The sequence below is a fragment of the Poecilia formosa genome, unplaced genomic scaffold (genome assembly GCF_000485575.1).
Source record: "Poecilia formosa unplaced genomic scaffold, Poecilia_formosa-5.1.2 Scaffold475, whole genome shotgun sequence".
NCBI classification, from domain to species: Eukaryota; Metazoa; Chordata; class Actinopteri; order Cyprinodontiformes; family Poeciliidae; genus Poecilia; species Poecilia formosa.
The window spans coordinates 229,113-250,950 of record NW_006800414.1 but is presented as its reverse complement, the minus strand read 5'-3'; the positions used below and the strand labels follow the sequence as shown (position 1 = coordinate 250,950).

The 21,838-nt window shown below is 37.2% G+C and overlaps 2 protein-coding genes across 2 annotated transcripts; one reads left to right on the top strand and one right to left on the bottom strand.

The window, feature by feature from the left end:
• The first annotated feature begins 2,842 nt into the window (after window positions 1–2,842).
• tmem70 (transmembrane protein 70) lies at window positions 2,843–12,694 on the top strand. Its single transcript, XM_007578354.2, has 3 exons — window positions 2,843–3,054; window positions 9,207–9,306; window positions 12,057–12,694. The coding sequence occupies exons 1-3, from the start codon at window positions 2,938–2,940 to the stop codon at window positions 12,500–12,502; spliced, it is 663 nt and encodes a 220-aa protein (XP_007578416.1). The 5' UTR covers window positions 2,843–2,937; the 3' UTR covers window positions 12,503–12,694.
• Window positions 12,695–15,426: 2,732 nt separating this feature from the next.
• cyp7a1 (cytochrome P450, family 7, subfamily A, polypeptide 1) lies at window positions 15,427–20,759 on the bottom strand. The gene is made up of 8 exons (XM_007578353.2): window positions 20,410–20,759; window positions 19,360–19,600; window positions 19,061–19,270; window positions 18,698–18,892; window positions 18,385–18,584; window positions 16,659–16,792; window positions 16,327–16,505; window positions 15,427–16,064 (listed from the first exon to the last, which is right to left on the bottom strand). Exons 1-8 carry the CDS (start codon window positions 20,490–20,492, stop codon window positions 15,762–15,764), a joined length of 1,545 nt encoding a protein of 514 aa, XP_007578415.1. The 5' UTR covers window positions 20,493–20,759; the 3' UTR covers window positions 15,427–15,761.
• Window positions 20,760–21,838: the final 1,079 nt, after the last annotated feature.

The following is a 21,838-nucleotide window of genomic DNA, read 5'->3' as shown; positions in this document are numbered from 1 at the left end:
TCATTTAAAGAAAACCTTATTACCAAAGGTGACAGCATTAATGGATTTAGCTTAAGAGGCACAATACAAATCAAATCGAATCAAATTTTATTTGTATAACACATTTCAGCAGCAAGGCTTTTCAAAGTGCTTTACATCACAACAAACACAAAACACAAAGCCATGCAACATAGACTCAATAATCAAAACATTACATTTAGTCAAGTGCCATCATTAAATTCATAATTGATTACATTTCAAATAAAACTCTAACCATCTGGGTTTTAGTCGAGATTCAAAGGAAGTCAGTGTTTCAGCTGTTTTACAGTTTTCTGGAAGTTTGTTCCAGATTTGTGGTGCATAGAAGCCGAATGCTGCTTCTCCTCATTTGGTTCTGGTTCTGTGGATGCAGAGCAGAACCAGAACCAGAACCAGAACCTGAGGGGTCTGGAAGGTTGATACAACAACAGCAGATCTTTAATGTATTGTGGTGCTAAACCGTTCAGTGATTTATAAACTAACAGTATTTTAAAGTCTATTCTCTGAGCTACAGGGAGCCAGTGTAGGGACTTTAACACTGGTGCTATGTGCTCCATCTTCCTGGTTTTAGTGAGAACATCAGCAGCAGCTTCTGGATCAGCTGCAGCTGGAGGATTGATTTGTTAGGCAGACCTGTGAAGACGCTGTTACAATAATAGATACGACTGAAGATAAACGCATGGATGAGTTTCTCTAGATCTCGCTGAGACATCAGTCCTCTAATGTTCTTCAGGTGGTAGAACTGTCTTAATGTGGCTCTGAAGGTTCAGGTCAGAGTCCATCACTACTCCCATACAAAATAATCTCTAAGGCCTTGACATCCCATGGAGTTCAGTTAACTTCATCATCAATACATGGATGGAACATGGCCCGTGTGTAAATCTGTTTCTCAGCAGTAGGCAGAGCTTAAGCCATATATTCAAGCCAAGCGACTGCTTAGGTCCCCAACACCACCAAGGGGCCTCCAGGAGCATTATTTGACTTATTTTGTAGTGATTGCATGTTTTGCGCATTTTACAGATCTGCTCCAAATGCTAAACCTAACTTGTGTACAGTAAATTCAGTGTTTACAGATAATCAACGTAACATGCCACACTTAATTAATTAGAGCATCTTTGTCTGTTTGCTACTCCTCTAGGTTTAAAATCATCAGCAGAATGATGTAGGCTAATTACAAATGACACTAGTAATAGTAGATATAGTTTAAAGTCTATTCTCTGAGCTACAGGGAGCCAGTGCAATCTAAGAATGATAAAAAGTCTGTTGTTGACATGTTGATATGAGAGGTCCAGCCCTGAACTGAAGCGTGCAGCTAAAGCTACAGAGAGATGGGTTGAAAACAAGGTGGATGTTATGGAGGGGCCCAGTCAAAGCTCAGATCTCAATCCAGTAGAGAATTTGTGGCTGGATATGGACAGGACTGTTCACAGCTGACCCCATGCAACCTGACAAGTTTGATCTGTTTAGCAAGAAGGATGGAAGACACAGCCCAGATATTTGCTTTTCAGTGATATTTGAATTAATGGAATGCTCCTGTATTTGTACAGAAATGAATGTAAAGTTATGGATGTGGTGGTCAAGCAAACACATTCAGTTAATTTTAACCATTGTCGGTTTCTGCTTAACCATAAAACAGTTTGTGTCAAAGGCAAATTCAAAAGTGATCAAGAGTATAAAAGTGGGTCTAACTGGGCAAGGCCCTTAAATGTATTTAAGGCTTCAGCCCAAAATCTGTGACTCAAATTACAGTTCATAACGCCTCCTGTCAACAGGCAGTAGGGGTACATTATACACTTTCTGAATCCTTAGTCTGTTGAGTATTTCAGTTGTGTCTCTATTGTGCATAATCATCTGGGTTAAAAGAAGTAGGTCCAGTTTTGGCAAAAAGTGTATTATTTTTTGGTTTAACAATCTCTAGTGACCTCTGTGTTGGTTAAAGCATTTAAGCCAAGCTTTGAAGGACTCAAAGCTTGGCCAAGAGGAAGAGGGTCCTTTTTAAGATGATACTATCAAGAAATTGATATCTACCTTTTTACAAAACTAAACATTATGACTAAACTAGACATGTCGCTGTCTCAAAAACACAAGTTGTCCAAGGGATTGTTAACTTCATGTGGTGATAACATTAAGTTAATTTCATGTAGTTAACTTGCCTATGACTAAGCTACCACTTTCAAAGAGATGTCATAAACAAAATATTATTAACGCATGTATCTTTTCAAAAGTCAACGGCTAAGCTTTCACCCTGAGATGGACCAACACATAAATATTAATGTCTATGGTCAAAACAACGATAGCTACTAGCTAACAATCCTGTTTCATAAAATAAAGATTTGGGGAGATGTCTGTTGGTTTATAATCAATAGTATATAAGGATTTTGTTTTACATTAGGATAATATTGTCGTTGGGTTACACAAGTATTAAAAATATTTTTTTAATTGATTTGATTGTATTTTTTGCAAAGTTTTTTTTATTCACACATGTAAATTCAATATTAAATCCCTTTTTTGTGACTTTTAAAATTGATCTATTTAACTACTTTCAGGTACCATTTCATTCAAAAATCGGTGGGGGAATTAAAACACCCAGTGCATGATCTAACTTCAATTTCTGTACATGATGCTCTAAACCCCTGGCTGATGTTACTATTATTTGGTATACTGTATTTTGTAGTACTTTGTTCTTTGAACACAATGACAATTATTTATTAAGATAATTATAACATCGTCTAGGAAAATAGGTCCTCTCATAACAAGTGGTATTTAATATGAAAAATTTTGTTAGAGTTTATTGATTTACAATTTTAGATAATCCGGAAGTGTTTCTTCAGCGCATGCGCAAATGAGCGACTAAAGTGGCTGGAGCATCCGGAACATATCGTGCAGTGACAAGCGTTGACTTGAAAGTTTTCTGCAATTATGGCGGTTAGGTTGGTTCAGTCTCTTCCCCGTCACGCTGTGCATTTATTTTCCTTCTCATTGAGGCATTTCGTGCCGCTTAGGACTGTTAGGAGGTCTGCTCCCATCCTCAGCAAGGTAACTCACCACTACTGCTAACTAGCTCGTTTTAGATAGCTTAGCACTCACTTTAAAGTCACACACTTGGAGCACATTTTCATGTTGTTGGCTCATGCTTGTGAGAGCCATGTAAATGTCCAGAACAATTTTTAGCAAATTTGAAAATCAGAAATATACGTCGTTTCATTTAAAAAAGGGATTTAAAAATCATATGATTAGCAATACCCTTGGATGGGCAGGTGCTCAAGTTAAAAAGGGGCACATGGAACAAAATCTTAGAACACCGTACAATAACATAACCACAACAGATATTAATCTTAATTAAGTAAGAGTAGCAATAGTAATAATATCAATCAGGTAAAACGTACAGTGCAGTATAACTCCTCCTATCAGTACTTTTTTCCCCCCAAAAACTTACTTAGGTAATTTTTTAAACAAATAAACCTAAGGAGCAGACATAGCCAAAGATTACTGCAGCTCCGATGTGCTAACGCTACAGCAAGTCCTTTCTGCTTAATGCTGTCAAACCCTGTAGTACACACACAGTCTCTAGAGCTGTGTGTTTTAATTGTTTAATTTAGTTTTATTTAGCAGGATGGAGGATGAAAAATAGCTCTTGAACTCTAAGGCTGCATTCACACTGCAGGCTGAAGTGACCCAATCCAGGATTATTTTGACGTAATGCGACCTGTATGATCTTTTCATGACAGTCTGAACAGCACACTTTGGATTCTTTTCAAATGCGACCCGGGCCACTTGCATATCTGATACGTATCCGATTGTATCCAAATTGACACTGGTCACGGATTATTATGGCCATCAAAATCTGTGACCAGTGTGATCCTGGCCATTTGAGGGTTAAATATTGTTATAAGTGTGATATGACTGTAATGGTGGCAAAAACATTAAAAATCGTGTTAAAAACTACCAGAGCGCTTAGAATCATTTCTTAATCGTTTAACAATTTATTAAACGGCCACATTTAGTTTACATATTTTAATTGCAGCACTTAGGCATTCAGTGCAATGATCAAACAGTTTAGAGTCAAATACGAAGTAATACGCTATATTTTCTCCATCAGTGTGATGGTAATAAAAGAGCCGTGAAGTTTACAGTCCCAGCTGTATCAGTATTTATGCAGTTTACGTAAATACTCTTCTTCTCACTGATCTTCAAGACGTCCCTGCGCTCTGTTGCCCTCTGCAGTCACAGAAAATGATGGGTCACAGATTTTGATGTAACACCTGTTGGACAATCAGCTGGACAAATGGCCGTCTCGAACTCAAGATTCAAACACTCTTCTTAAATCGATCATGCAGAGATACAATTTAACGGATTTATAGAGAGAAAAATGTCCACTGGACTCCACTTTCACCTGGAGTAATAATGATGGGTCTAAACAGTCTCATACTGACTACTGTTTAGTATCTGACTCCTTAAAAGTCAATAACATCATTGTCAATATTCTTCCCACTCTGCTCACAGACCATAAAGCAATATATATTTTTATAAATCTGTCTGGTAACCATTCACAGAAGAGGAAAGCCTACTGGATCCTAAACAACTCTTTATTTAAGTTAGACTCAGTACAACAAAAAAATCTTGCAAACAATTTCTTATTTTTTTTGACAAAGCTAATACTGAAAAAAAATATGGAGCCATCTGGGAACTTTTTCAATTTGAGATTGCGAAGTTCCTAAGACAAACTGGTTCTGATTTTAAAAAGTCTAGGAAAGTTGAAGAAAAGAAAATAATTAACGAAATTATGAGGCTTTCCAAAAAAAGTTCCTTAGATTTGTTAGATGTTGATCAAATAAATTTAGCCACTTTACAAAATAAGCTGGACGAGATTTACAAAAACAGGACAGAAGGAGTCTTTGTAAGATCCAGGTTAAAATGGCTGGAAGAGGGCGAATGTTACTCCTCCTATTTTTTTTTTAATTAGAAAAGCACCGCGCTAAATCCAATACAATTCAACAGTAAAACATAGATGGGCAAGTATCCTCTGATGCAAAAATTATTGCAAATTATGTCTCTTCTTTTTACAGTAAACTTTATGCTCTTGATCAAACAAGTGGAAATCCTGAACTCTTCTTGAGTTCTGTCAATACGCAACAAATACTTGATTCTGAACGTGAGATTTGTGATTGTACTATAACAATTAATGAAATAATTTATTCTATAAACCATTTAAAGAACAATAAATCCTCTGGTTCAGATGGGGAATTCTACAAGCAGTTTGGTGATCAACTTGCTCCTTTTCTAGCTAAAGTTTTCTTAGAAAGCATTGAAAAAGTCTCTGCCCCCGACTTTAAGTCAGGGGATTATTACCCTTAAATCTAAGCCCAAAAAAGACAAGTTACTTCTTGATAATTGCTATGTCTCTTAAATAATGATTATAAAATCCTAGCATCAGTATTTGCAAAAAGACTTAAACTAGTTTTAAATACAGTTATTGGAGAAACAATCAGGATTCCTGCAAAATAGACACATTTCCAATAACATACGGCTCGTTCTTGATATTCTGGACTATTCAGAATTAATTAGATAATAGCTTCATACTTTTAGACTTTTATAAAGCATTTGATTCCATGAATCAGAACTTTATCTTTAGCTGTCTTCATAAATTTGGATTTGGTCCTTTTTTCTGCAGTACAATTAAAACATTATATAGTAATGCTAATTGCTCTGTTAAATTAAAAAAAATGGCACCTCACCTAGATTTAACCTATACCAAGGAATTAGGTAGGGCTGCCCAATTTCCATTTATCTCTTCCTTTTAGCTACTCAGACTCTTTCTGATTACATTTCTATAAATCAACTTAAAAGTATTTCTGTATTTGGTAAAGAAATACGAATTAGTCAGTTGGCTGATGGTACGACTGTTTTTAAGAGATAGGAAAATAGGTCTAGTTTCCCCTGCTTTAAATTGAATCCAAACTTTCTCTGATGTTTCAGGGCTAGGGTAACCCTGTTATCTACGGCAGAGGGAATATCACGGCTCACTTATCCTGCGCTCTTCTTGCATTCAGACAACCAAACTATAAAATCTATTGACAAAATGTTATTCAATTTCTTATGGAAAAATCTTATACATTACTTAAGAAAATCAGTGGTAATGAATTCTTATGAAAAAGGAGGGTTGAAATTTCTAGATTTCACAACTTTAAATAAAACATTCAAAATAAATTGGTTAAAGTCGTATCTAAAAAAATCATCCTCCATTTGGAATACTTTCCCAAATTACATTTTCTCCAGTGTAGGGGGTCTTAATTTCCACCTCCTCTGTAATTATAAAGTAGAGAAAATACCAGTAAAACTTTCTGCATTTCACAAACAAGCACTTCTTTCATGGGCACTTTTATGTAAGCATCATTTTCTCCCCATAAATTCTTCATTTGGAATAACCAATATATCCTTCACAAAAATAATTCTTTATTTTACCCTAAGTGCTTCGACAATAAAATCCTTCTGGTGTTTCAGCTGTTTAACAAAAATGGGTGTTTACTCAGTTACAATGAGTTCAAACTCAAGTATAAACTCACTGTAACTTCTAAAGAATATGATATTGTGTTTGATGCTGTAACTAATGAAATATGTGAACTCTTTACGAATAATGTTGTTGATGAATATAAAGCCTTGTTGAATGTAACTGACTCCATCGTAGGTAAAGAGTGTTTTTCTTCTACTTGTAAGAATAACAGAACTATTTTCAACAAGATGTTATTTCTGTACCTTCATCTGTTTTCTATTGGAAGATTTCTGTCCCTGATGAAGGTGGACTCATCATCAGAAACTTGTCATAAACAACAAAATGAAAGATGTCTCTTTTAAACGGTTACATCGAATTTATCCTACTAATCAGTACATGGCACAGTAACAAAACAGTAGACCCCAACTGTAAGTTCTGCAAAGAGCATCCAGAAACAATTAGTCATTTATTCTGGAATTGTCGTATCACAAGAAAATCTTGGAAAGAGTTTAATAACTTTATAAATTGTTATATTGATGCTAAATGTTCCCTGAGGTATGAGCATATTATTTTTGGTTTTATGGTAAGAATACTAATGCAGACAAAAGACTGGCAATCAATCAATTATTATATTTGGCAAATTTCATATTCACAAATGTAAATTTTCATCTTCTTCACCTTTTTTTACAGTTTTGGTTAAGGAAATCAACTATTTATCCACTATTTCCAAGAGTATGAACAAAAAAAGCTGTAAAAACTTATGAATGTTGTAGATCTCTTAATATTTTTAATTTGTCATGCCTGTAATATCTGCTCTCTATTCTTTTTGTTTTTCATACCAATGTATTTACTGTTGTAAGCTATACGCTGGCATACTTTGCAATATTTTGTGTTCCGTTTCTTTGTTTTTCTTTGTATTTGTAAACAAAGATGTTCATAAAAAAAAAGACAATTTCAAATATGTGTGCCAGTGGTCCCCAAAGTTGGTCCTGGAGGGCCGGCATCCTGCATGTTTTAGTTCTCTCTCTGGTGTAACGCACCTGGATCCTATGATGGCTCATTAGAAGGTCTAAGAAGAACATTGACTTGTTGAGGAGGTTGCTGTTACCACCAGGGAGAGAACTAAAACGTGGAGGATGCCGGCCCTTGAGGACCCACTCTGGACACCCCTGATGTAAGCTAAGCTCCACCGTTAGCCTCCATGTTTACTTCTGCAAACACTGAGCACTTCTTCTTTTTACTGCGGTTGGCAGAACACTGAGAACGCTGACGCTATTGCGCCCTCTACTGTGCATGCGGGACACTTTCAGGTCGTTTGCCCGTTCAGACTGCAGAACACATACAGGTCGAATATGTGTGGCAGTGTGAACGGCCCAGCAAAAAGAATCCGATTTGACAAAAAATTGGAATTGGGTCACTTCAGGCTGCAGACCTTTATTGTAGAGGGGAGATACCACAGCAGATCATGTGGAATTAATGAATTTATACAAAATGATTCAAGTGATTCATTTTGTATGAGTCACTTGATGCAGTAATTCATACAAAATGACCCCTGACAGAGTACTGGGAGTAGGTATTGTACAGGACTGTTTTCTAAATGCTAATTTCCTCCAAGGATAACGTTGACATATTAAATTCTTTTTACCATTGGTTTTTTGTAATAGTATTCTCATTAACTGTAAATTTTAATTTACATTAGCTGTGAACCAGAATAACATAAAATAAATAGAAAGAAACACTTAGAATATATATTACTCTGTGTGTGTAATGATTTTATGTAGTAGGAATTTGTTTTTTGAACTTGATAAATAAAATATATCATCACATCATCTGTACCTGTGGTGAATTCAGTGGGTGATTTAGCCATCAACTATCAAAAGTTAGCTGAAGACTGCTAAAATTTTGAGTTACATTGTTCACAAAGGCTCTACAAGACTTTAAAACAGTGGTCCCCCAACTTTTTCCTCTGAGGGCCACATAACTTTTCCCTTCTCTGGTGGGGGGCCGAAGTCAGTTTGTAACAGAAAAAGTGTGACATTTATCACCTGCGTTGCTGGTCTTGGAAACTGTTTGGGGGGGGGATTCTCAATTGATTTTTAACACATTAATTTCTCATGTGTTAACATAAAGGCTCGTTTTGAATTATAAGCTGCTCCTTACAGGCATTGCTTCGAAGAACTCGACCTGGAATGCAGCGTTCATAACAGACACGTGCGTTCATCTGCTCTACCGCTAGCAAACAACCATACTGATTAAATAACATAAAAGTCAAGCAGTTCCCTAAAAGTCCAACAGATGGCAGCAATGCGCCATGCAAGACAAAACACCTACAGTTTACAAGACACACTTCCTGCTAAAGAGCCCCCTGGTGGTTGAAGAAAAATCCACATATAAACCGGAAAATACAATAAATGAAAAAAAAAATCTGAATGCTCTCTGGTATTGTTCAGGGGGCCGGACCAAATGTGGAGGCGGGCCGGATCCGGCCCGCGGGCCGTAGTTTGGGGACCCCTGCTTTAAAGCCATCAACAGAATTTGGGGGTTCTTTTAAATTGACAGATATCTGATTATGTTTATTTTCCTCTATCAGTGACATTCTTTGCATTTTTGCAAAAATAATGAAACCTATCGATGTAACTCTTGTTTGTGTGTGTATGTGTGTCTGTCTGTCTGTCTATTCATTCATTTGTGCAAGCAGGTTCACTCCACCTGTCAGGGCAGCCAGAGTCTCTCTACAACAAGCTACACTGAGGATGGAAGCCTGGTTTACACGGGCAGCCTGGGGACTGCTATCAGGGGTCAGTTATCTCAAACTGTTTTGTTCTTTTATCATCAGAAAGTGTGGATGTATGATGATTATAAATTTGGGACCAGTCATAGTTCAAATAAAATTTGACACAGACATGTTAAGGAGGATAACATAGTTTGATTTCAGTGCAGAAACATATTGTCAGAGAAAGCAGTATTGTCAAGAAACTAGAAAAACGGCATTTGCCCCGGAAATGCAATGTGAATGCTGTATGCTAAATGTTTTTGGAGAAAATGCAAAAATACCACCCAAACAGTATTAGAAATTGGTGCAGAATACTGGCTTACAAAGCTAAATTCAAAGGTCCCAACAGTTCATAAGGTACTAATGATCGCATTTAGGCTAGCACTAGCATGTTGACACCTGAGTGAAGTTGGCCCCCCCACCTTCTTCAAATCAGACAAAATGGGTGTCAATCAACTCGGCTACGTTTGTGTTGATTTGTGCAGCAAAAACTTTTGTTTGTGCTGCTTTGGCTTTGAAGATATTAATGAAAGTGTAAAGGTCAAAAGGTCAACCAGCCCCCCCAACTTTTATGAAATCCAACTTTCTTTATATCTTTAAAATGATAGCGGCACAAACGAAAATTTTTGCTGCACAAACCAGCACAAACGTTTGACACCAATTTTGTCTGATTTGATGAAGGTCGGGGGGCCAACTTCACTCAGGTCATGTTGACCTATAGCAGTGGTTCCCGAACTTTTTCTCCTGGGCCCCCCAAGTGGTTTCCAAACCATTTCTGGGCTTACAACTAGCTGCCTGGTTGAAAGATGTGTATGATCGAAGGGGGGAGGGAGATTCTTAGAGACTTGCTGTTATACTCAGCCCCAGCTCCAGACAGACAACGGTGGGGCGGGAGGGTCAACTTTTTTGGGGGCAAAATAAATTGTAGCTGAACATAGACAACACCATCGGTAGCCTACAGGCTACTTGTTAACAAGCTTAAGGTGCTGCATTGGTATTATCTAGCTCAGGGGTGGCCAAGTCCAGTCCTCGAGAGCTGCCATCCTGCAAGTTTCAGATGCATCCCTGCTTCAACACACCTGAATCAAATGACTGGCTCGTTATCAGGCCTCTGTAGAGCTGATCCCGGTCTGTTGGAGTAAGGATACTTCTAAAACTTGCAGGATGGTGGCTCTCGAGGACTGGACNCGGTTAGTTTGGAGGGAAAAACTGTGAAAAGTTCTTTGTGTTTTTCTGGTTTGCTGCCGTGATTCTAACACACCTGCGTAGCTCCGCACAGCAGCAGCAGGTCTCATTCACTGCCGCACAGGTGTAAACCCAGCGCGAGCGTCGTAGCGCTCATGTTGCGTTTAAAGGCGCTACATGCAGTATGAAAAAAGACAATGTAAAAGCTCAAATTAGTTAAAATGACATTAGCTTAAAGGGTATCATAATTATGTTAGTTTTTGCTAGCATGATAGTTGACAATGCTAATTTTAATACGCCATGTAACCATAGCATATTAGCAACCAATAATCTACTGGATGTAAAATGCTTAAACAACCTGTATGCAAAGTTATATGAAACAGTCCTTTAAAACTAATCACTTTTCCTGTTGTTCTCAGCACAAAGCTGTTTTACTGTCCAAAATCAAAATGGCCGCTGTCTTGTTTCCTCCCGGACAGCTCTGAAACTGGATGATTCATTGTAATTAGTTAGACAGGCGCTGAAACACAAATGATATTTTATATTGTAATTCTCAATTCTACCACAGGAGGAAACTGTTCGTGTTCCATTAATTTCAATGGGGCTAAAAAATTCATAAAAAGCAAAATATTACAAAAAGTATAAAGGTTATGAATACCAAAGGATATAGCCGGGAATAGCAGAACAAGTTGAATAATGCAAGAGTTGAATGGTAAAAATAGCACAGAAGAAGAAGCGCAGTAAAAAGTGTGCGGAAACGCCGTGCACCTTTGCACACAGGGATTGAGTTCTTGTTTGTGTGAATTCCTACAGCATAGAAGATCATCCTGCAATTGCAAAGTCCTTTTTCTGAAGTGGTCTGTTGTAGAAAAAGATAATTACCAAGCATTGTTCAATGAAATCACTCAATATTTTGTAGGTTTATTTGCATTTTGAATACAGAGAGCTTATATGACAGTCAATAATGAAGCAGTTGTGAATGAAGGCTCTGCCAGGCAGAGTCAACACAGGTTTTATAGCAGCAATAAGGGATCCAAGACCAGGGACAGATCATCTGGTTCCGATGCAGCTGTAGAAAAACAACATCCAACCTTGTATGTGTGATCCAAACAGGTTTGCTTGGTGGGCGTGTAATATAACATGATCAGCAGATGTTACTTTATAGTAAATTACCCACCACAGGTCTGACCCTGTTCTCATCAAAGTGCCTGAAAATGGCAAATTTTGAAAAGGAAGGAAAAAAATCAAAATAATGGCTGGAGGCCCTGGAGCTCTGGGTTGCAGAGCCCCTGCTTTGTGTATAAGTTTTTCAAATTATGGTAAGTTCCTCTGAATTTTCTTTTCCATTTGGAAATTCAGGTACAAAATCTGTAGATCCGCAACCCAAAAAGTTCAAGCCTTCTTTCTTTCACTATTCTGGTACTTGTTTTCCTATTTTTTTGTCTTCTGTATGTCCTAAGTTTTGTTCTCTTAACCTCTTATTTTGCCCTGAAGGTCTGTTTGGAAAAAAATGTTGTCTAAATTAGAATTAATATACAAGGTGTTTTTCTTGTTACTTTTTGCAATGACCTGTGAATCTTGTTTGTACAGGGGTGAAGATATTTTCTTATAGTACCAGCGGCGCCAGCCTCATCCTCATGCCTCAAATCCTTTTGAAGACTGGATTGGGAATGGGTAACATTGCCCTTGAGGTTATTTCCTGTGGCATCATTGGCTTCTTCACCTTCCTCACTCCCATCATCCTCCATTTCATCACAAAGGGCTACGTTATTCGTCTGTACCACGATCCAGATAGAGATACCTACACTGCCATCACCTATAGTGTCTTCCTGACTGAGAAACGTTGTGTGTTCCATCAGAGCCAAGTCCGGATCCCAGCTGTCAGCAAGATGTTTGCCAACTTCTATGCTGGCCACATGGGGCTTTTTGTGAATCCAGACCTCTTCCCCATTCCTCAAGACTATAACCATCTCATGGGCTACGATAAGCCCTTTAGCTTTACCAAAGAGGACATGGACAAACCGGACAAAACCTGAAAGACTGAAGACAGGCTTAATGTTAGATTAATTAACAATAGAAATAGGCAAAATTATTTTTTCTTATTTGTAGAGGTATACATCATTTATGTATTGTTTTTCACAAGCATCTTTACCTCTTGGTGATTTTTGTATGCTTAGTGGTTTAATGCACTGTTTTAATAAAAACTATAAAGTATCAGGACAGCCTTATATCTGTGTGTTTGGATATCCATGTAGTTAGACCGACTGACATCTAAAGAGTTTGACACATCAGGAATGTCAGTTAAGTTCTACTTTCACTTTATAAAATAGGTGCATCACGTTAAATTAGAGTATCTTTAAAAATCTTATTCATTTAAATTTAATAATAAAAAAAGATCATTATTTAGACTTATGACCAATGATAAAAGTTACTTTGAAAAAGTAGCTTTTATCGGATTTCTGATTACTCCTTGAAAAAGTAACTTGGATTACTACTTGATTTGGAAAATAACTACATTAGATTACAAGTTACTTTATTAGTTACTTTCAGCATCTGCTGATAACACTAAACGCAAGAATTACATGGAGCTTTACCAATACTTACTTAGAAGGAGGAACTGAAGGGCACTTGGTTAATGGTTACAACAGTCCAAAAAAGAAAAAGTAAGAGTCACAAATCACACAGAAAGTGTGATTTGTGACACTTATCTCAATATTAATGATTAGAATAATTGTGCAAATTTACAAAACTTGTTCATTCGTGGCTGTTTTCACTTTTATTGCGCTGTCCATATTAGTCTTGATGTTTGCCGTTTTCTGGAGCGCAACGCAAAGCACGACGTCATTCACAGCAAATGTATAACTTTGACATTAACAGAGACACAACAGGACGAACCATCAGGGAAATGATGGACAGGGACAGCCTGACTAAAACTACCTGTCAGTCAAATTCTGGGGCTGATTATCTGCTCATTTCCGAGCCCAAATAAGAAACTTCACACCCCCAAAAAACCACGACGATTATTAACAACAAATAATAATTAAAAAATTTTTTTGTTTTTTGACAAAAACTATTTTATCAAAATACTTTGTCAAAAAAACATTGAGTTTTTTGATTAAACCTCAAAATAACTCCTGTTTCTCCAGCAACAAAATATGCATCTCCCTCCATTGTTTACAAGTCTCTAGCAGTGTGCCATCTCTGCTGATCACTGTAGCATCACTCCTCAAGACACGTAGAGGAAATAAAATTAACTTACTAGAGAAAATGCCAAAAATAGCAATATGCAGTGATTTTGGATAAATAACTTTAATATGATTACTGGATTTAATTAGTAACATGTTCGATTACTTGTTACTGAAAAAAGTCCTCCAATTAGAGTTACGGGCAACTGTGGCTCTATGGATAGAATAGTCGTCTTGCAATCAGAAGGTTGTAGGTTCAATTCCAGCTTCCTCCTGCCACATGTCAATGTGCCCCTGGGCAAGCCACTTAACCCTAAATTGCCTACTGAGATGCATATCGGTGTATAAATGTGAGTGCAAATGGGTGAATGTGACTCTAGTGTAAAGCGCTTTGACTGGTCAAAAATGATTGGATATAGCGCTATATAAGTTCTGTCAATTTACCAAGTCACTGTCAATGTATTGCTGCTTGTATGCTCTAGGGTGGTCATGTTCAGTCCTCAAGGACCGGTGTCCTGCAACTTTTAGATGCTTCCCTGCTCTAACACGCCTGAATCAAATGAATGGCTCGTTGCCAGGCCTGTTCAGAGCTGATCCTGGTCTGTTGGAGTAAGGATGCATCTAAAAGTTGGAAGACGGTAGCTCTGGAGGACTGGACTTGAGCACCCCTGCTCTAAGAAGTACAGGGAGGCGGCCATTTTCAGCCAAAGGTTAAATTTTTTGCCATTTTTTATGTTTACACACTGTCGGCTTCATTTTTGGTCAGGATACAGTTAAGGGATGGGGGATTAAAAGTTATCAATATGAGTTTCTGAGCATGTTTAGAGGGAGTGGCCAAGTGGCAGACTTGGCTTACTTGCCAAAGCAAATGAAACACTATAACTTTCACTCACAATGGCCAAGTAGCACCAAATTTGGCAGGAGTCATCAAAGTGGGACAAACTTTGATGACAAACCCTAATTAGTCATATTTTGATGTAATATAGGCCCTGCCCCCTCATAACAGGAAGTGCCTTATTTTTCCTCGGAAAGCTCCATCTCTGACCCCTTAAGCTTATCAAGATGATCTTCAGTCAGCAGACGGACAACAAGTTGGTCTCACTTGCTTTGAAGCACACAGAGTTTTTGATGGAGCGTGATTGTGGTGGTGTGGTTAAATCAGAGGTGACCTCATATGTTTGGCTCTAAATTCCACCTATTTCAGCTGAGCTGCATGATGTTGTTTGCAGCAACCCACACCAATGGAAAACCTAGAGGTTATGGTTTTGATGGCCCCAAATAAACCCAGATATTTTATTTTGTCTGAAAGACAAAATGCCAAAAGCGTCAAATAGCTAAGATTAAAGTTTTCAATGATGTTACAAGGATCTGCAACTTCTCAATTTGAATACACACAGAGATGCGTGTACCAATATCCTCACATACACTTTATTGGAAAGAAAACCCAAACCAAGAATAATACGCCAACCTACTGTTATGTAGTTCTGGTGTTCACAACCAGCCAGTGCAAAAGTGTAGTTCCAACAAAATGTTGACCAGAGCTGCATCATTTTTTGCTTTTTCATTACAGGCCTATTCTTTTGGGAGACATACGGCTGGCAAAAGTTTACACTCCACTCTGAGCTGCTAAGGGTGATGCCCCATACTCTGCCCTCTGATAGCAGATGCTGGTTAACATGTTGTTTGGAGTTTGCAGGTCTGGCATTTGTTCATGCAGTGACATAAATCACAGGAACATCAATAAATGTAATTAAATTTTAATTAATACTTATCTGTGATTTTGATCATGTGCCTTTATTATTTATTTTGATTTTTATTAACTTGCACATTTAAAGTTCATGATGTGTTGAGTTTGCCAGTACTGTTTATAACTATTTAATGTACATGGCTCTGAGAAGTATTGGATATGACAGAATGCCAGTAAAGATCTGGAAATATGTGATCATTTCTAATGATTCCATACAGCCTATCTTCTACAACCTGATTTTATAAAAGAAACAGGACATTGAAAAATAATTTAGTCTATTTACACACAGATATCCTATTGTACTGTAAAATTTACATTATCTACAGTAAGTAATTCAGTCAATCAGCACGGTAAGCACTGGGTTTAGTGGTTCTCCTTCCTCTTATATCTAAAGTCCACATCATATGTAGGTTGGAGAATTCCCAGACCGGCACGGGACTGGTCTAAAGGAGGAACTCTGATAGCAGGGTCTAATAATTCCATGTCAAAGTAGGACAGCATCAGAGTTAGAAACTGCTTGATCTCATACACAGCAAAAAATCTTCCAGGGCATTTTGTGACCCCCGAGCCAAAGGGCATATAGAAGTAACGCAGCCGCCGCCCATTGCGGTAAAATGTGGTTTTCTCCTGACCTTTCTCATCCAGGAAACGGTCAAACTTGTACTCCTGCAAGAAGGAAGAGAATGAGAAATGAAGAGCAATAGAAAGCAATGTTTCACTTTGTAGATTCAATTCAGTTTCATTGTATAGCACCAATTAATAACACATCATCTCGAAGCACTTTAGAAAAAAAGTCAATTCAATTAAAGTCAGACATTCATTCCAATTCATCTTATTTATCAAACAAAGTGGTCAAGTTTATTACTCAAATTGATTTTAAAAAGTGTTCTAAGGAAGTCCAGCAGATTAGGATAATGTGGCATCTTACATAAGGATCTTCATAGATTTCTGGATCATAATGCACCATGGGAGGATACAGGGCTATGACATCATCTTTCCTAATGCGGTAAGCTTCTTGGTTGTCAAGGTGAAGCAGGAAGTCCTCTTTGGCAACCCGAATATTCAAAGAGGCACTGGAAAGCCGCATGGCTTCTTTCATGATGCTGTCTATAATCAATAGATTAAAAAAAAAGAAAATCTGTATTTACAATACAAATTTTCTTAACTGAAAAAGTAAAATATTCCAAGCTTTAATTTCCTGGGTTTCACATATTTTATACTCATTTTGTAGAAATAAAACATACATTTTAGTAATCTTACCCAAAATAGGCATGTTGTCTAACTGGTCTCTGCTCAGGTTTAGCATGTTTGGCTCATCAGGGTTCATTGTCAAACCTGAATCCCTCAGAACTTTCCGGACTTCTTTTTGAGCTGCTTTCATAGCATCTGGACTCCTGGGCACAAGTATGAAGTCATTTAAGTTGCATTTCTTTATCTTTTGTTGCCTGTATTTTATAACTTTTCTTGATTTTCCAACAAACATGAAATAAATCCTTCAATATATTGTTATCAAGAGTTTAGTTTCCAAATGGGTTTTAACTATTTAAAACCTATTTTAAAATAGGTTTCAATAGAACATTTTCTATAGCACATTTCAAAAGCCCTTAGCATAACTACATTGCTATATATTAAAACAGAAATAAATAAAACAATACAAACATACAAAACATACACATACAACGTAAAAAATGTAGCCAAAACAGTAAACATTTTGAATGGTAATACCATAATAACTTTCCACTTGTATAAATTAATATTAATATATTACTGGATTGTTATTGTGTTACTGTTGCAGCATAATATAATAATTTAAAAATGAAATGTGTCATGTGACCAATAATCACTTGTGTCAACTTGATTTGTCGCCCGTTCCTTTAGGTGAAATAACTGTACCTCACTCTAAATAATTAAATAAAGACTACCAAAATTATACATCCACATACATAAGCATTTTTCCAGTATACTAGAGATTTTGTACAAGACACTGTTCTCAAATGTGTTTTAAGCATTTTTAAGAGAATGTGCTGCACAGTACTGCTGGTGTCCTTAAATGCCTATGAGGATTATGCCATCCACTTTGCCAGGTTTCAGTGAGCAAACAGCATATAAACATAAGTAATATGATTAAATAAGTCTTATTTCCAAGAAACAAAGAGTTATTTTGTACTTTTAGATTATTGGCTGGACATGATGCATTTTCAAATGGTTTTTATGCCATTTGCATAACAAACAATTTATTGCATTATTTGCAAAATATCATTTAATTATTGGCTCAAACGCCTCATTACATTAAGGCCTATACATACTTCATTCAATGTGCGAAAATTGTCTGTCACTGACGAGGACATGTGACAAAAATTGCGTCATTTTGTTTGCAGAGATGTGTCCACCTGCTGAACTTTACATGCTCATGCCACCCCGAAAAAGATGCCACCCTGAGTGATTGCCCAGGTCACCCATATCAGAAACCACCACTAATTATTGGGAGGTTTTATGTTGTTGGGCATTATTAAGTTATTGGTTAAGGAAACAGTTAATATTTTAACATTTTAACATTTAATGGTCTATTGAGAAGGGAAGCTTTATTAATTGTTATAAATATGGAAGTTAGTATACAGCAATGACAGTCTGTTAAAAATTTCTAACAATTTTCCACACAATCTTCCAGCACAGCTCACCAGAAGCTGGTGCTCAGGACAGTAGGCTTATTGTTTTAACTTCCAAATCAAATATCTGTAATACAACAACACATAATGACCACTGTGGTAATAAGGAAATGTTGCCCTAAAGCAGAGTTTCTCAAGCCCGGTCTCAATTCCTGATTCAAATGATTGCATGACCTCATCTCCATACTATAAGTGCTACAGAAGCCTGTTAATGACCCACTTATTCAAGTAGGTGTGTGACAGAAGGGAAACAGCTAAAATATGTGGGCAGTGGTCTCTGAGGACCGGAACTGAGAAACACTAGAGAGCAATTTTCTTACCTAATCATATAAAATAGACTCCAGAATGTAGCAGGCAGTGTGTTAGCCTGTGAAGCCCAAAGCAAGGCAACATGGGTTCTAGCTTTGCTCACATCATTAAATGTAGATAGGGAGTCATTCAGTATCATCCTCATAGAGATCAAGTCAGACATGTTGTGCCTCTTGGACAGGTTTTCTGCATGCATCGTCTTTGCTAGGTTCTGCAAATTAAATTAATTAAATGACATATAAAAGTTACATTCAAATGAATTAGAAAGGTGTTATGACTTAATATTTTTGCATCCCGATATTATCTTGAATACTATGCACTGACCTCTCTGGCACTGTAGGCACTCTTAAAAACATGGATGGGCAGGCCAGCTACAAGAGCAGGAAATATCTTGTCAAACTCCTTGAAGTTCTCCAAAGTGTTGAGGACCAACGCCTTCTGTGCAGCCTGTCTGATGTGACATTTGTCTTCTCCAAGCTCCTTACCAAACAGAGTCAGGTAGCCAGCTTCAAACATTACCTAGTTAACACCAAAACAGAAAGGACTCTATCAGGACTGCCTAAAATACATTCCCTTTTAGCAGTAATCAAATTCCTTAAACACAGCCTGCCCGACATCTGAAAACACTTTCTTTAACGATGGAATCCACTGATTCAAGTCTTCTCATCCTATAGTGCTGTTACTCACCTTGTAGCAGAAGGCAAAGATCCCGTCCACCTGCCACTGATCTTCACTTGGACTAAGTCTGTCTGACTTAAGCATGACATCTTGCAAGTGGCCCATCATAGTTTCTATCAGGGAGGGCAGAGCTTCCCCCTGCAGCGTCTTCAGAAAGGTTTGGTGAAGGTTTTCTGTGGTGTAGCCATGACGAGGGTCAAAGCTGTCATGACCAAATGCCTAGAGATGGGAGGTCATGGAATATTATTAAAGTTCTTGTAGCTTAAGAAATTTTCTTTTCAATATGTTAGATTAACACCAGTGTCTACCTTAACAGATGTAGCAAAATGAAATTTTGTCCAATCAAGGTGTCTTCCTTGCCTGATGACTGAGTGGTAGGAGAAGGGGTCACACAGGAAGTGGATGTATTGGCCTGCTATCTTGCAGGTGAAAATATGACCATACATCTTCTGCCGGCTGCGAAGGAACTGAAGAGGGTTTGCCCCAAATTGCAAAGCACAGCCCAGGTAGGGAATAAAACCATTTTCAATGACAGGCTCACCAGCTTGCCTGCAGAAATCACCAAAATAGCAATAACATTTTTAAAATTCCCCACTTTAACGTGGTCGACTGTTTTGTTCTTTAATGACTTTGATATTCACTCGCTGCAAAATCTACAATGTTGTAAATATGGTAAATTTGTGGTAAATAAAACAGTCATACTTGTGAAATCCCACATATTTTCAGATATAGTAAGAAATATTGTATGTATTGTATACATACGTACTTAAGGTATAATTCCACCTTAATTGCAAGAAAAAAAAATACACTAAAAGCCGTTTGATTCATGTTTTTCTGCTGAGGCAGATGATTTTTAAACTTACTGAACCCTTATCTATTTAACTATTTTTAAACAAACATCCTCCTAACAACTGAGAGCAAAACAGCACAAAACATTATGTTTCTAGCTCAATAGCAGCCACAGTGACTCATCACTTCATAGCAATGATCACTGTGACACATTTTATACCGAAGTCATTTCTAGCCCAGCCATCCATTTGCATATTCAGATTACTATAGCAAAAAGCTGCATTTATTCTCTGAAAGTAAACGGTCATTCACTAAAAACCAGTGCAAGTAACACAGTAACAGTTTCTGCAAATCAGCATAGCAAATCATTCTATAAGAAGAGATGCTGTATCTCAATGGCACCTTCCAGGCTAAAGAAAAGTTTTATTACAATTATTGTTACTCTCAACACCTTTTTAAATTTTAAAGTTCTTTAGGAATTACAACAAAAGGTTAAAAACAGAAATTTAATGGAAAAGGACAAAATAAAACAAAATCCAAGTATTTACATTTCATCAGTCCAGTCTTACCTGCGTCTTATGCCCAGAGCAAGCCACAAAAGGCAACAAAATCCAACTACTACTCCCCAGATCAAAGCAATACTTATCATCATTGTAATGTTACAATGGTGACGACGATATCGACAATTAAGATAAGAACAAGATCCGAATCTGAAAGTGACTTATTTTTTAGTACTGCCCCATACAGATCAATCGAATTATGTTTATTAAAGTTGAAAGTCCCATAAGAATTCTCATAGAAGTTCTCTGTTCTAATGCAGAAATACTTAGGCTCAATTGTTGCTGCCATTCACTGGAAAAGTAAGTGCATGTGTCTGTTGTGATGAAAGAGGCAGCAAGTGACAGCTTTTATATTCCTCCTCCTTATGGGAGGGACCACTGGAAAGGTGAGCGTATAGTTGTATGTTGCTCAACATAAAGTAATATGTATGATTTGCTTCAGGCATATTTCAAAAGTATGTTAAGTAAAAATAAGTTATTTCTTGTCTGCAATAGGGTTTTTCAAAGATGATTCTTTGATAATTTAATCTTTTAATGGCTTTTGTAATATTTTTTTAAAAACTTTCAGGCTTGATAATAAAAAAAAGTTGTAATTTTTTAAAATATCATGGGATATTGTGAAAACATGATGGCCAGGCTGTTAATCTCTCAGGGATCTCTCTAGGAACTGGAATTCCATGCATAGCGTGTGCAAGAGTGATGGCCTTGACCAGAGTCCATGGACAGTGTTACTGAAAGACTGTTTTCTGATACGGCATCAGGGTTAGTAAATAGATTCAAGGTCTCACCTTTGTTTCGGTTGCATTTGAACCGTTAGAACTGGTTTGGGTGGAAAATGAAACTGGTTTATCAAGAAAGACCACATCTAAAAACAACAAACACCATAAAAATAATAAAGAAAATTCTGTAAAGTTAGAGGAAGTGAGAGCAGTAGGCAGGGGCGCCGCCAGGAATCTTGGGCCCCCTGACAAAAAATGTGTTTTTTGCCCCTCCTCCCCCCATCCCCCACGCAGCTGCTGTTACAATTTTTTGAGTCTATTTGACCCATAAAAAGCGTCACAATTTTAAAGGCTTGCATCTGCCTTGCTTTCTTTGGTTCAATTCTGATAATTAGCACAATATTTACTGCTCATGAATTTAACATCCAACAGTCCACATCCAATATGCTTAAATTTTTTCTATTAGTTTTAGATACTGAAATGTCTCTCCCCATGAGCAACATTCAAAAGCAACGTGCAACTACACATGAAGCAATCCAGACTTCTCAAAAATGCTATGTAGTTGCATTTTATTCAAGCTGCAGTATAACTTTAATAAAAAATATGTTTTCTCCATATTTGTTAAAACTGTCAGCATGTTGTAGCAGTTTGTTATGGGACAGACAATGTGTGAAAATAATCAATCTCCTCCATCTCCTTCCTGATCTATTGTTAGCTAA

Excerpts from the sequence above, each read along its gene's own strand:
- tmem70 (XM_007578354.2), top strand. The coding sequence starts at position 2,938 with ATGGCGGTTAGGTTGGTTCAGTCTCTTCCCCGTCACGCTGTGCATTTA. Across the intron at positions 3,055-9,206 it reads CTGCTCCCATCCTCAGCAAG|GTTCACTCCACCTGTCAGGG; the intron begins GTAACTCACCAC and ends TTGTGCAAGCAG. Across the intron at positions 9,307-12,056 it reads CCTGGGGACTGCTATCAGGG|GGGTGAAGATATTTTCTTAT; the intron begins GTCAGTTATCTC and ends TTGTTTGTACAG.
- cyp7a1 (XM_007578353.2), bottom strand. The coding sequence starts at position 20,492 with ATGATGATAAGTATTGCTTTGATCTGGGGAGTAGTAGTTGGATTTTGT. Across the intron at positions 18,585-18,697 it reads GTGCCTACAGTGCCAGAGAG|AACCTAGCAAAGACGATGCA; the intron begins GTCAGTGCATAG and ends TTTAATTTGCAG. Across the intron at positions 16,065-16,326 it reads AAATCTATGAAGATCCTTAT|GAGTACAAGTTTGACCGTTT; the intron begins GTAAGATGCCAC and ends TCCTTCTTGCAG.